This window comes from Corylus avellana, chromosome ca7 (genome assembly GCF_901000735.1).
Source record: "Corylus avellana chromosome ca7, CavTom2PMs-1.0".
Lineage (NCBI taxonomy): Eukaryota > Viridiplantae > Streptophyta > Magnoliopsida > Fagales > Betulaceae > Corylus > Corylus avellana.
In genome coordinates this window covers 7,795,497-7,811,191 of record NC_081547.1, presented here as the reverse complement: position 1 = coordinate 7,811,191, position 15,695 = coordinate 7,795,497, and the positions used below count along the sequence as shown (strand labels likewise).

The following is a 15,695-nucleotide window of genomic DNA, read 5'->3' as shown; positions in this document are numbered from 1 at the left end:
GGGGGTGTGGGAGGAGACGTTCATTTGGTTGGAGACCTTGGAATGTACTTTTAATTGTTAATTGGTCGAATTTTGGAAATTAAATTCAGAACCAAGTAATTTTTCTCGCATTATTCGTGAGTAATGTGGAATCAACTCAATCAAGCAAATGGTGCACCACTTTTATGGAACCGATGGGCCAAAGGGAAAGTATGGTGCCCAACAGCCCATGCCTGAAATGTGAGGCATTATTCGTGAGTTTGGTGGGTGGAATTTGATTATTGACGTTATTAGTCAAATCATGGAATTTGATTTATCTATCATAATTACTCAAATATCACTAAAATTATCATCTCCTCCTCGTAAAAGAAGAAAGTAAAAAAGTGAAAATAATAATAAAAAAATATCGTACGGGGGCAAGGTTGTCTAGCCATGATGAGGACGCTTTATTTATGAATAACGAGGACCCAAATGGTGGTGGGTATTGGAGAGAAAACATTTTGAAATTAAGCAGCAGCATGGGTTTCAGTGACATAATCAAATTAATGGGGATTTTATACATGTTAGCAGCCAATTATACATCGTCTCCTGTACGTAGCATCGACATGAAAGTGCGTTAAAAAATGATGACGCCAATGTGGGGAAGAGACCAATAAAGAAAGAGAGGCATTATATATATATATATATATATACACGAAAGTTTTGAGTCAATTTGGGTGCTTAATTTGCAAAAATGTTGCGGCACAGTCATGTGAGAGTAATGAATAAACAAAAGGAATTAAGTCTACGTTGAGGGGTGACATAACTGTCCACCGGTTCCTAGACATCTCCTCTTCCATGGGGTCCACTATTATACACTACATAACCAATTCTGTTATAATAAATAGAAATTTTTTTACACCACCGAGGGTGGTTGTTCAAAAATAAGGGATATCTTTAAAGTTGGAATCTCTTTAAAGTTGGATGTGCATTAGGGACTGAGTTCAATTCTTGCAATGAAAATCTCTTAACCTATTAGTATTAGCTAATAGCTACCTTGAGTCCTATTGATGCTTTGGTGGGGCGGGTGTTAAGTTATGGTTCGGTCCTTTCTAAGCGGCACCTAGCGAATTGGTACTACTATGATCATGTCCAAGTAGGATAGCTACAATTGACTTCCCATTCCAACCTTTTTTGAATAGAAAAAAAAAAAAAGAAAGTCTTTTATAAAGGTTCTAAGAACTTTTATGAGTTTTGAGAAGAACTTTTCAAGTTTAAAAACTCTTAATTTTACATTTTCGACATTTTAATTTGATATAATCTATTCCATCGGTTAGGGTTTGACGTTAAACATACATTAAAATAGATGAAATAACCTTTATGTCCTTCAAATTTTTATAAAATTCTAAAATTACCCTTAATTTCACATTATTATTATTATTATTATTTAAAAAGAAAAGTTGATGGTATGTTGATATTTTTTATAGTCTCAGTTAGGATTTAATGCTAAATCTTAATGGAATGGGTTATGGGTATATATATTGCATCAAATTAGAAGTTTGATTAGTGAAATTGAAAGTTTTTGAATTTTGGAGGGTATTCTCAAAACGTGTAGAAGTTGAGAGGGCTTTTATAAAATTAAACCTAATAAACATAAAGAAAAAAAAAAATCTCGTGGAATAAGATTATCCAATATACTTTCTCTTACTCCTTTCTCTTACTCTTTATATACATGTCATCGATCATGCAATGCCACAATACTTAAGAAAGGGTACGCCGAAGTACAATGTATGAACATAATGTCGGTATGTTATTATATGCATGGGAGCAGAGTATACATATACATAGACATAGTACTTATTATTATTATAAATACATGTGATAGATGCATGTGGATGATGGAACCTAGCACATGCGCTACGTGACATGCATTACTGTTTGTGCATATTGTTCGGATAATATATCCAAATATCAAAATGTCTTTGCTGTTGAGTGTCTAGGGATCTTTCCATGTTATCGATTAAGAAGATGATATGGTTCTTGTCCCCTCCCACCATCATCTTCCTGACTATGACTTTGTGTGTCTCTTAAATTATTATTTATTTATTATTTATTTTCATATATATATACCTAGCTTGTTGCCTATTATTGTACTTGGAAGTGCAAATTCAAAAGGTAAAAATTCCATTTTTTGGGATATGGGTAGGGAGGCTTTTTCTGTCATTTCATAACCCCCCCTAAAAAAAAAAGAAAAAAAGAAAAAAGGAGATCATGGTGGGTCTTTATCGGTAGGTAATGGCTAGAGCTAGCAAGCAATATCTTTGCTTCATGGAAAAGGTGGGTGGGGAGGGGGGGGCCTTCTACCATTTCATGATTTTGCTCCAACAAATTAATGTGAGAGATGTGAATGTGATTGAGATCATGTGCTCATATCAAATTTAAAAAAATTGAAAAGAGAGTAATTAGTAGTTTATGTGATTAAAAGACAATTAAGGGTGTCAATATATTAGGCTATTTAAACCCTAGCTCTTAAATATTTTTGGTCCAAATATCTTTCACGGTACGTATGATATTATAATATACATAAAAGAATATATATATATATATATATATATATATATATATATGGAAATGTAAGGTCACAATTAATTGATTGCTTCATACAAAAACAAAATGACACCGTTTTTTAGTCCCACCCCATCTCTAAAAGCCACCTATAGGCTATAAGTACTGCTTATATAAGCAATGGTCCAAACTTGGAGAACTTCCCAAAGCGGATTTGGACAGCACTAGTGCTGATCGAGCCCACAAAAACACCCAGGAAAGGGGCTCGATCTTTCTAGATGTTAAAGATCGTCCTTCACATCATCACATGCATGGACTATTATTTAAAAATATTGTTTAATTCAACACGAAGATAGATATAGATATAGATATAGATATATAAGTGGTAGCAATGGAGCAAATATGGACTCCACGGGTAAAGCTTCTTTATCAAAGAGCTAGGAAAAAGGCACAGCGGCCCCATATATAGACCCCATTCGATCTGGACCTTCCCTTCACATGCCCTAAAACATAATTTGCTTAATATATATATAGCATTATTCTTTTGGAGTTGGTTTGAGAGGCATATGTGTAGTTTTTTTCTTTTTCTTTTTGAATATATAGAAATAAAATATTTTCTTAATTTATATATATTATTTTATGTTCAACAAGAAACATTAATTGGAGATATATGGCTCTCTTTATAATTAAAGAGTACTTATTATATATATGCTGTTAACGATATTTGGTTAGGGTTTGTGGATGGAAACATAAAGTTGGTCAAACTATATATATATATAAAACAAGCTTGGAAGTCTTGAAAGTTATGAATTTGGGTGGAAACAATTGGGATAACCAGCTCTGCAACAGCTTATAAAGCACTTTAATTAGAAAAAGGGAAAGAAGGTTAAAAGCTTGAGATTGAGATTGACTAACCAATCAGTTGTTAAACTTGTTGGGAGTTAAAGGGAGAGAAAGAGAGAGAGAGAATAGAATAACACTAAGTCAATAACACAAACCAAACATCAGATCAAAGCTAGGCCAGCTGGGCTATGACTATGAGGCTATCGTTTCTGAAATATATATATACGGCCTCCACTTCATATATATATATATATATATATAGATGTACGTGTGTGCGCAAGCTTTGACTACCATGAATCGGTCAAAGTTAATTAATCTCGTTGGCCTTGCAAAGGCTGATTACTCGATCATAATTCTGGACAAAATGACATCTCAAGCTTTTTTGTGTTCGTGTTAATTAACTTTTTGAAATAAATGATGATTTAACAAATATATATACAGTTTTAATCTTTGTTATTTACTTTAAATATTTTAGGTGTTAAACCTAAGAAAAACACCCTTTAAATAGTTGATTTATAGTAAAACTGTTGGGCATGCAGCTTTCTGAAGTACAGTAGGTGAATTAAGCAAACTGCTTGGACGTTATGAGACATATATGCATTGTTTTTGGTTAGAAGATTAATGTAGCGATGTATTGAATCGAATTAACAGAAAGTAATCTTAATTAGTTTATATAAAGCAACTTCATTCATGCCAATTATTGACAAGTACCCCTCATTCCATCTCGATTATCATCTCAATTTATATATATATAATTTGACAAATAAGGTGATTTATATTTGACTAGCTAGCTAGGCTGAAACAATCTGGCGTGATCGCATGTTAAATAATTAGCTACGATATATATATATATATATATATATATAGACGTGATCTATATATTTTATTAGGGGAGAATCAACCTTAATTATATAAACTTAATTTATGCTCATGCTTTGGTTTCCTAATTAATCTTATTTTAAAGCAACTTCACATATAATTAATGCGAACGGAAACGGTGCGGATTTTCAAAATTTAAGCATGACAAAAATCAGGTCAATCGTTTTAAAAAAAAAAAAAAAAAATCAAACCCGAATATTCCAACTCGAATATAGATTAATTAAAATGAAACTATGATCTCCATATATAAGTGCCAAAATCTAATAAAATTGTTCGATCAAAGAGATTGTTGAAAATTGCTTCTCTATATATATACCTATAATTTATTTGAGATAAAATGTCATGTAAAATATTAATTAATGCATCCCATTGAGCTCTATATATAAGCTTGGATATTGGGCCGACAATGGGTGGCACATCAGATCACAAAATGCAAGGCTAGTCCTACTCGTTGGCTTTCTTTTTCGTCTCATACTTTCCAACCAAATAACACAAAAATTCTATTCAAAATTTGTGTAAATAGATAAATTAAAGGTAGCGGTACGTTTCACCAAATTTAGAGCCTATTTGGAATTGCGTTTGAAAAATAGAATTTTTAAGTCAAAAAGAGCTTTTGGGCAAAAGCTATTTTTTGGACCCTTAAAATCACTTTTAATTTCTTTTACTAAACGAGTATTTTTTTATTCAAACGGACTTTAAAATAACTTTTAGACCCCTCAAACACAATCCAAAATAGGTCTTTAAAGCTATAATTGTAATCGTTCGCACGCACGGGACCAATTAAATGATATAAATGTATTTCTCCCTTGAAAAAGATTGAGCCCACGAGTACTCGTTGAAGATAAATGTTAAGTCTTCAACAGTCTAAAGTTACACGAGAGGCACGGGATGTGAATGAGAGGGAGAGTTTACTTAATTTGCTCATCTCTAGCCTCTAATTTCCACATTGAAAATCAAGCGACCCCGTGAGTTTAATAAATCACCATTATTGCCTGCTTTAGCCATATATATATATATATAAAGAGATCGAGAGAGAGATCTAGAGATCTAGAGAAAAGTCTATGAATGAATTAGGCACTGCTTATAATAACATTGTTTGGTGGTGATGGGCAGCAATTGCTACCCAATTAGTCTGATTAAGATATTTGGTCTTCTGCGATACAGTTGGCTATGGCTGCTAACATCTGTTGCTCCATCGAATTGGAGCCCAAGACCTTGAACCAAGGGCAACTTAACCGTGCCAGGGTGGGTATATTTATCACTTTTATCTCATTTCTTTTTCACCCTTCTATTGCATTAGCTTTTATGCTTAGAATTAATGGTGTTTAATTTTGAGTTTTGGTAATGCAGGAAGTGGCTGCAGATGTAGCTCAGAAGATGGAACCAAATGAAGGGTCAACCATATTCATTGAGGTGTGTTTCAATAACGTTAACATACATTATTCAAATCAGCAATTGGATCTATAAGGGTCGTAAAAAAAAAATTTAAAAAAATCACGTACTAATTGTACAACAGTTTTATAGCATTTTTCTAAAATTTAATAATTTCATTTTTACTAACATGCTGCTTATTAATGCATGTGTATGGAGGGATCGAGACCATTGGAGGTTGCAGTAAAGGATGTAGAGCGATACATGGAAGAGGGAAAACAACTTCAGAAGGCTGTCGAGTGCGAGGAGAAGGCTCACAATATTATTGAACTACCTTCCCAATGCTCTTGCACTACTACCACCGTCGAATCCCCGGACCAAGTGAGGCTCAAGGAACCCCTTTCCGCCCCATTTTGAAACGGACATAAATTTCTTACAAATTAGCTTATAAAAATGACATGTGTTATTTAGCATGTAAAAAGTATGTTATTTTATTTGTTGGTCAATATTGTTATGTATAAATTATATTTGTAAGCGAGAGTGATATCAAGAGTTGCAATAAAACTATTTCCTTATCGGATGCCGATTTTCTTGGCATGGCCATATGTGACACATGGTTTTTACAAGTTTGAACTAAACAAAACATGAAAGAAAAGCAGACCTACAAAATGAAAAAAAAAAAAGGTGGGGGGGAGGGGTATATTTTTTATAAGACTATATAATTAATTGCCATTGATGAGTGTTTGGATTTTAGGCCAGACTTATAAACCGTTATTGAGAATACTTTGAATTTTTTTGTTAGAATTTAACTATCATAATTAAATAAATCGAAGATGGTGCACTTACCTTGATTCGTGGAATCCATTATTCTTGCTAAACAAATCTGCATCGGAAAAATTCAAGCAAAAAGAACAGATAATCCTTCTAAAGAGAGAGAGAATTCTGTAAGCATGAATAAGAGATGTGATCTCTCAGGCATATCTCCCACTTCTTCTTCTTTTCTTTGTTCTGTTCGTTTAGGAGTGGCAAAGACCCTCCCTTGTAGTCCCTTCCCCGTTTCCTTTGTTTGATTAAATTTTTTTTTTTAAAAAAAAAAAGAGAAAAAAAAAAGAGATGTGATCTCTCTGGCATATATATATATATATATATACTATTTTTTTAGAAATTGATCAACTGTTATAACTTTTCATGAAAGATTACTTCCCATCAAAAACATCATTTCATTGATACCCTTTCAATTAATAATAACTTCTACTAAGACCCATTTTAATTAGACTTTATATATCATGATCTCTTCAGCCCAAGTCCAAGTGTATCATTGTCAAATGTGGTCCACATCTGGCCTAATATTTCTCTAACATTTTTTTCCTAATGAAGTATTGGATTTTTTTTTTTGGTAAACACTCGATTTTAGATGCATGCAATCCCTCCATCCTATATAATTAAGGGCAATCAATATATGGGCGCATAGTTCAACAATGGAGCTTGGGTTAAAATTGAGGCAAATTAAGCTTAGTTGCTAATGTTAAGAAGCATCTAACGATGCATTCCAAATGACCCAACGTACGAGAAACAAGCCATCCAGGGACGTACTAGGATCAAATAGCTCCTATTTTTTTTTTTTTTTTTCAAGCAAAAGGAGATATTTGTATATAGATTATGAAGTTCTTAAACCTCTTCACACGCTCACAAACTTAAAAGAATAGAAAAAGGAACGAAGAAGATTAATATAGGTTAGTTGAAATTTGCATATTTGTAATAAAATTTAATTACTTTGAAACAATATTTAAGTCACTTATATATGCATATAGAAAATGTTAATATATAACATATTTAAAACAATGTGATAGACAAAAAAATGCATGTAGTTTTGTTTTCATAAAATATATAAAAATACTCTATGTTGGAAAACTTCCAAATTTATATATTTGTTCATCCACATTTTGTGTTATATACTTATGTTTTTGTAAACAATGACGAGGGCGAAATTACTGATTTATATTAACATATTTTAGGTTTGTTGCTTTGGTCTAAATCTTTGGGTTGTTGATGTGAATGTTATCCTGACTTTCGGGTTGAGGAGGATGAGCTTTGGCTTGGGGTTCTCTACCCTCAGTACTGAGGAATAAAAGCTATCTATGCATTGATTTGAGTTTGTTTGATGTAGATCTGCTGTTTAATTTGAAAATTAGCCATAGGTTAGTTGATTTTGTTTGAGTCTGGAATGTAATACATAATTTTTTACACTTGTAACCTTGTAACTTCGGCTATAGTTGCTTCAGAGCTTTTACTAAGAAATTACAATATCTTTAATGAATACAAGATAATCTTCCACCCATACATTTTTCAAGGATTGATTGATAGCTGCCTTCCCTAAATGGTGAGCAGCAAAGTTGGTTTCCCTCTTGATGTGCCCCGCATACCACAAATGGAGACTATTCAACACAACTTTTGCATCATCAATAAGCTGTTCATACCGACTCCCGCATAGTCTTTCATTTCGTAAGGCCTGTATTATTTCCAGAGCATTTCCTTCCACAAAAAACATTTTGAAACCCCCGAGTCTCTGCTTAATTCACAACTTTCCACACTGCAAAAGCTTCCGCCACTGTTGGGTTAGACATTTACGGGTTTGAGGAGCACATAGATGCCATTACCTTCCCTTCATAATCTCTTGCAATTGCACTTGCCCCCCATCTTCTCTTTCGATTTGTCTATCATCGTATCCTAATTTGTCTTTATCATATCAACCGGTTATTTCTCTGTATTGATTTCACACGTTTTGGTTCTTCATACCAAGTACAACATTGTAAAATTAGCTACAAACATAACCAAAATTTTTACAAACTAGTTTGTAATTAATTCTTACAAACCAATCTAAAAAATTATCAAATGGTAAAAAAAAAAAATTTCTCTTTTAATATTTTAGTTTAGTTTCAAGCGAGTTTTACGCCAAATATTAAGATAGGAGTCGTGATTCAGAGCACATGGCGTGCTTAGCACGCCGTGCAGAAAATATATATTTTTTAATATTTTAATGCAAAAAAAGAAAAAAAAAAAATTTTGCCCTCGTGATATTTTACTTCACTCTTAAGGTAGTTCACGCCAAATATCTTTTAGGCCAAAAGTAACCTTACTGATAGCGAACCGCGCTATAAGACCAAAGCGGAAGAGGGAGGGTATTTCAGTCATCTCGGTAAAACCCGTAAAAGTTGATCGAAGATCAAATTTGAATTGAATTGAGGTTTAGGGTTTCGTTCCATTTGGAGCAGCTCTGTTCTCGAACTTTTGGGAGGGAAAAAGCCAAAAGAAACCCTTGACGCAAAAACGCCCTCTACGTTTCATAAACTCTAATCGGTCTCAAATCTCGCCAGGTACTCTCAATCTCTCTCTGATTTCCGTTTGGTTGTTGAGGAAACGCAGGAAATGAAAAGAAAAAAAAAATGTGAATTGTTTATTCCTTTAGTTGCAATCTTGAAATTCCACAGTTTCTATGTTTAGCTTCGGAAGGAAGTTTAGCGCTACTGCTTGGTTTATTTGAGGTGATTTTTTAATTACTTTTGGGTTTTCGGGGTAACCAGACGTAGGAAAAGTTGTGGATGTTAAATTTGATTTGTTGCGACTCTGATTGTATAGAGTTCTCCGCTTAGCTAGTCAGTCGAGTATTTCTTAGAATTGCTTAGAATTTTCTTTTGATTTAAATTGCACTCCAATTTCTGTTCATTTATTGAGGAATTTTAGCTTCCATAGCCTGGATTTCCGCAGCTAATTCTTACCTGATTTATTTAAATTTTCTAGTGAATATTTTTATTACTTATCAATGAAATTTAGCTTCCGAAGCTGGATTTGCTTTGCTGCTTCCTCACCACTTTTTTTTTAAAATACGTGTAGTCCTTGTTCAATTAATGAAAATTTTCATTGCTGAGAAAATGTAGAAATGATTAATAATTTAAATTATTTGATAGTATCTATTTTTTATCTGAGGAATGAACATAATAATTTTTTGGATTATATTTATTTGTGACCTCAGGAATCAACACATGCCACTAAATTGAGACTAAAATCTTCACTCTGGTCTACTTGAGTTTGTATCTTTTTGATATTTAGAACAGTGGGGTAATTAGTTCCTTGTTGGTTTGCAGTGGCTGTATTTCATTCTGAAAATATTGAAAGATGAGCACGACAGTACAGAGAACTCCCAAATCTGGGAGACATTCATTGTTTTTCCAAGATTTGGCATCTCCTGTTTCTGCCCGTAGGGGAAAATTTTCAACTCCAGGCCAGGCAGCTGCGGTATCTGCTCTATGGCGTGAGAATTTTTCAGGCTCAGATCTTCCGCCGCCTCCTGTCTTCACCTTGGAAGACCGCTCAGATTTTTCCCCTGAATCTGGAATTCCAGATTACCCATTATCTCCAGAAGTCAAATCAGACCCCAGAACTCCAATCCAGAGTTCTGGTCGAGACTTCTCGACTTCAGGGAAGGGCAAATCAGAGACAAGCACTTCTTATGCCATGATGGGTGCACAGCAAAACCAACAGGGTTCGGTGGGTTTGAGTTGGTGGTCGCCTACAACACCTGCAAAGAGTGGCAGTGAGCAAGATGAGAAAGGAAAGAATTCGCCTGTTGAGGGTGTGGTCCAGCCTGTTGCGTTGATCACACTTCCGCCCCCAAGGGAAGTTGCAAGACCAGAGATACAGAGGAATTGCTTGCCCGCAGGGAACCTCAATGAGGAAGAATGGGTTACTGTTTATGGGTATTGTTTTATTCTTTCTTTTGTCTTTTATGGTTTTACCTATTTATTGTTTGGCTTTAATCTCCCTTTCATCCATCTTCTATGTAGTTCAGAGCTCTAGAATGGATGCATATTAAGGGATATTTGCTTTAAATGTTTGCCACACATTCTTTTGTTAATAGTGATTTTCTGAGTTTATATGTTTATGCCTGGGGTTGATAGAGTTTGGCTTTGTCCTGTCTGACATTAAAGAAGGAGATCCAATTATAGATAACAAGCACTGGTGGGATGGTTCAGTATAAGGTGATGGCAAATTATTTGAAAATTAAATTGTAGTCCTCTTTGCTTCTTTTTTGTTGCTTTTTGGCATGAGCAGTTGTGTCATCAATGGTGATTTTTGGTTTATTAGTGCAAGTGCTTTTGACTGCAAAATTTATACGAAGCAGGCTACATTTTATACATATTTGTTTTACTTGGGATGAAGATTCATCATTTAAGTAAACTTCCTCATTAATAGTAACTTGGTATTGAAGTATTTTTCTCAAGATGCAGGACCACTAGGTGGAGTGGAAGAACTGTAGCCAATAGATGATTTCCACTGATAGTCTCAATGCTTTAAACTTGAATGGAGACGGACTCTTGAATATGATATTATTTTTGCATTTTGACATGCTTGAAACACTTTTGAAGTTATATGAGTTACATAAGTTCTTATGTCATTTTAAACAAATACTGTATTCATTGTTGCTATTCCATATATTTTTGAGAGCACTATCACATGGAAGTTCTATTGGTTGTTAAACAAAGTGAAATTTGATTTGCATATGGCATTCTCTGCTTTATCTTTTACAGTCTTATGCATGCTTAACCTTTTGTATATTTCATCTCCTCAAGTGTTTAAAACACATAGCTCTTTGGGATCTTACAACTAATAGTTTACTTAAACAAAGTAAAATAGTGATCTTATTCTTGTTTTGTTTCATTGGCTTTATAATTCCTCTTATGTTTAAGATATAAGAGAACGTGTGGAACTTTGATCTTAATGGTTGTCAGTGGGAAAATGACCTCTTCTTGACGTGGATTCATTGAGAGCAGAATAACATGAGTTTACTTTTCTATCAAGTAGCAAGAGACTAAATGTTTCCCTTTGATTTGTTCAATGATTTTTAATTCCCATAACAACATTGTTGATTGGTCTCTAGTTCAATGATTCATTCAACCCTCTTGTGTTTTTAGAGTATGAAACCAAGAAGAATTTTCAGTTCAAAGTTGAGGAAGATGCAGAGGGTTGAATGAAGGCAAAGAATTGACAAGAACAAAATGATTAAGCCATCTCAGATGTTTCTTTTGAATATATTGTAGCAAAAAAATTTCTTTCCATTTTTTTTTTTTTTTTTTCATATTATGTTTTCCAAAGGCGATAATATAGAAACTAAGGTTAGGTTTTTTTTTTTTTTTTTTTTGTCATCAAAACAAATACATTAATAAACAATTCAAAACACTAAATACTTATAAAAACACAAATAGTATTCACATATATGTCACATCATAATATTTTTTCAAACAAAAAACAAAAAAATACATTAAAAAACATGCACTAAGCCCTTGTTTGAAGAACTTTTTGGGAAGTGCTTTCACTTTTCAAACACTGAAAAAACTCAGACAATAGATACCAAATGGATACTCATATGTGGCCCTTACCACTTGCACAATTTTCAAAATGAATCCCAAAACACTTTTTAAAAAACATCTCACACCTTTATATAGGAATGTTTTGAAAACACTTGCTCATTTTTCAGGTGTGGAGGCTGCCTTGTTACATATAATTTTTTTTTAAGTGGAGGCTGGCCTCCAAGGGTGGAAGCTACTGGATTTGTGTCGCGACCACCAAGGGGGCTACTGATCTGCCTGGTGGCTGATTTGCTTAATGAAGCCAGCCTCCAATAGTTTAGGAAATTGACAAGTTTTTTCTGAAAGGCATAAAAACTGAGTAGTGTGTTTGAAAAGGAAAAAACTGAGAAGTGTGTTCAGAAAATAGAAGAAACAAAACTTTTTTGTGGAACCCACAAACAACACTTTAAATGCGCCCCTCGCCGAAAACACTTTTTAGTTCTGCATTTTCAAGAACTCTTTCCAAAAACTTTATGAAACAGGCTCTAAATAGTTCCTTGTTATATGGGTTGGTAAATCTGAGAATTAAAGCATTTCTTTAGGCTTAGACTATCTGTAAACATAATAGACAAGAGATTCAAGGTCGAACACGCCTGATGGTGTTTTCCACCCTTGAAACATGAGGTTTTAGTGTTTGAAACTTCTAGGGTCTGCCTTTAAGCCTCTTACTTGAGGCTTAAACCCTTTAAAGCTATGTTTTTTTTTTCTTTTTTCTTTTTTTAAATTATTATTATTGCTATTATTATTATTATTATTATTATTTTTTTTTTTATATTCCCTTAGTTGTTCATTATGTAAGTATATGAAATATGCTTATTTTCTTATTACATTATTGGTCTTTAATACTGTTCTTTTTTCTTTTCAGGTTTTCCCCTGCTGATACAAATTTAGTATTGAGGGAGTTTGAAAAGTGTGGTGTGATTTTGAAACATGTTCCTGGTCCAAGAGAAGCTAACTGGATGCACATTCTATATCAGGTTCTTCTTCTTTCCTCTTGTTTCAAGTTTGATAAATATGGCTTCTTTTATTCAACATCAATAATCTTTTTATTCCATCTTTTCTTGGGGCCTTCAGTGTTACTATAACTCTTTGTCTAATTGAAAACCATGCTTGTCATGCTTACTAATGATAAGTGTATGCCGAGTGGACTTAAATTAACTAAGAAGCTGATAGACTTAAAATCTCCTTGATTATTATTATTATTTTTTAAAAGCTGGCTGAATATAGTGAAGTGTGTAGATATTGTTTTCTCTGAACATTTTGTTTTGTGAAGGCATTCTCCTTGGTAAAATTTTTTGCTTTGTTTTGATTTGCTAAATGTGGAAAAACTGCTACCTATTCTTTACCTATTCAAAGCTGGCTTCTTGTTGGCTGGATGCTCCAGTGGATTTTAAGCAAATGCACCAATGGTCAATAGTGACCGTTCTATTTTATATTCTCACCAACTCTAGGATGGAAATTCTTGAACTATCGACCACTTTGATGGCATCCGCTAGTACAAAAGTAAGATCATGTATTCATGATTTGCATAGAAAGTATTTCCTAAATTTTCTCGTTATTATGTCTGAAAAATTAATTTTATAAGCACCTGAAGCCACTAATGTTATTCCATTCAGTACATTAGAAAATGCTATCTCCATGTTTTATACTTAAAAAGTCTTTATTACGTCTAAAGTATACAGACTATCAAGATGAAATTGGATTTTCAAGATCTTTCTTCCACTAATATTGGCTGTAATTCATCTGTTGCATGTGACATATAATATGTGAAACTTGATATGGACAAGAAAAAGTATACAGTTGAGGATTTTTGAATTACTTTTATTGCTAACACAAGAAAAATTTGCTGTGAATCCACAGACAAAATCAATCTGGTATTTTTCAGATGCTAAACAAATAGTATCTAAGGCTCCATTTGTTAAAAATTTTTATTTGTTTTATGTTTTTTCTTCCCAAATAAAATTATTAATAAGTAACCCAAACACAAAACACTCCTAAAAGTACAAAAATAGTTTTCATCTTTATGTCACATTAGAATACTTTTTAAAACCAAAAATGACAAATACCCCCAAAACACATTAACAAACACTCAAACAGAGCCTAAGTTGTCCATGTCTACTTTGACAATGAGCTTGCCACTTTGTTGGGGAAATCCTTCCTAATCTGTTATAGGGGTTATAATATGCATCTGCTGCCTTTTTTTTGTTTTTCTTCTTTTTTCTTTTTAGTTTTTGGGGTTTACCAAAAGGGTTACTGATTTGGTTGGTTTATTTATTGTTGGTGCAGAATCGTTTTGATGCTCAGAAGGCTCTTAGCAAAAATGGCATGCAAATTAATGGGGTACTGATTGTAGGTGTGAAGCCATTGGATCCAATGCAACGTCAGGCTTTGAATGAAAGGGTTAACAATCAGGGATTCATGCCTTTACCTCCTCCATCTGCAAAATACTCAGAGGCGAACACATTGAGAGCCCCTTCTCGCCCCTACTATCTTCAAAATGGCAATACTAATGTGCGGCAGTCAGGAGGTGCCATTGCTTCCCCTACAAAATCTTTGGCGTCCAAAATCATGGATTTGATGTTTGGAGTTTAGGCCAGTTTTAGTGTTTATTTTTTTGTGCCATCTGGCTTCAATCAAATATGCAACCACTCAGGCAATTGAATGATCAGATGAGAGTTTCAGCACATGTAAGCTTGAAGCGGCTTTTTCTTTTCCTCATTTTTTTTTTTTTAAAGTCTTTCCTCCCAGTGAGAAATGTTTGATTTCCTTTTTCTTTTTCTTAAAATCCTCAAAGACTTTGTACCATTCACTTCGAGATATGTGACAAGATGTAAACATTTGGAATTCTGATGTGAGAGCAAAGATGCGTGATAATCTGAGTTTTATTCATCTATGTTTGTTTATTTTCAAGCTACATAAGAAGACCAGCAAAGGCCCATAATAAGAAACATCATTAGATATCAAAAGCTCCTGCCACTTGTTATAGGCCTAGAAATAACACATTATGATTTTTTTATTTTTTTTAAAATGCATTTTGAAAAGATAATTTTTTTGCGGTTTGATTTAAAATTGCACTTTCTTATTTGGGAAATGCAGTGCTGAAAGCACTCTTAGTTGTGCAGGTTGGGACTAACAAGAAATAAAAGTAACAAAGAATTGAGAGAAAAATTCTCTTGGGAACTTCATTCAATGAATTGATTCTTGTACATTTACAGTATATATAGCATATACTAACTTCTAACTACATAACAATAAGTTGTTATTTACAAACCAATCTTAATAGAAAGAATAACAGCTTTAACCATCCTATCAGCAGCAGCTCATCGCTTCAATGTTTTCAAACTATTACGAGTGCAATCGATCGTTTTGCATGAAGGCGATCGATCACACTATTAGAGAGTTTTTGTTTCTTCTCTGATAGTACGATCGATCACACTTATTAACATTGCTCGATCGCAATTACAAAAACTCAAAATACTTTGAGTTCTAGATACTCCCCCTCAAGATGGATGGTGAAGATCTAGTATAGACATCTTGGACAGTAGATCAGTAAACAAAGCAGAACCAAGATGTTTGGTGAAGATATCTGTCAATTGATGATTAGAGGGAACATGCAAAGTCTTGAGTAATCCCATCTAAATTTTCTCACGAACCAAATGACAATCAATTTCTATG

At 33.5% G+C, this 15,695-nt stretch overlaps 2 protein-coding genes across 2 annotated transcripts; both read left to right on the top strand.

Moving 5' to 3' along the window:
• Positions 1–5,305: 5,305 nt before the first annotated feature.
• Positions 5,306–6,166, top strand: LOC132188752 (uncharacterized). Its single transcript, XM_059603286.1, has 3 exons — positions 5,306–5,490; positions 5,596–5,658; positions 5,836–6,166. The coding sequence occupies exons 1-3, from the start codon at positions 5,416–5,418 to the stop codon at positions 6,031–6,033; spliced, it is 336 nt and encodes a 111-aa protein (XP_059459269.1). The 5' UTR covers positions 5,306–5,415; the 3' UTR covers positions 6,034–6,166.
• Positions 6,167–8,805: 2,639 nt separating this feature from the next.
• On the top strand, positions 8,806–14,913 carry LOC132188440 (nuclear pore complex protein NUP35). The gene is made up of 4 exons (XM_059602883.1): positions 8,806–8,990; positions 9,759–10,370; positions 12,886–12,997; positions 14,307–14,913. Exons 2-4 carry the CDS (start codon positions 9,790–9,792, stop codon positions 14,610–14,612), a joined length of 999 nt encoding a protein of 332 aa, XP_059458866.1. The 5' UTR covers positions 8,806–8,990; positions 9,759–9,789; the 3' UTR covers positions 14,613–14,913.
• The last annotated feature ends 782 nt before the right edge of the window (positions 14,914–15,695 follow it).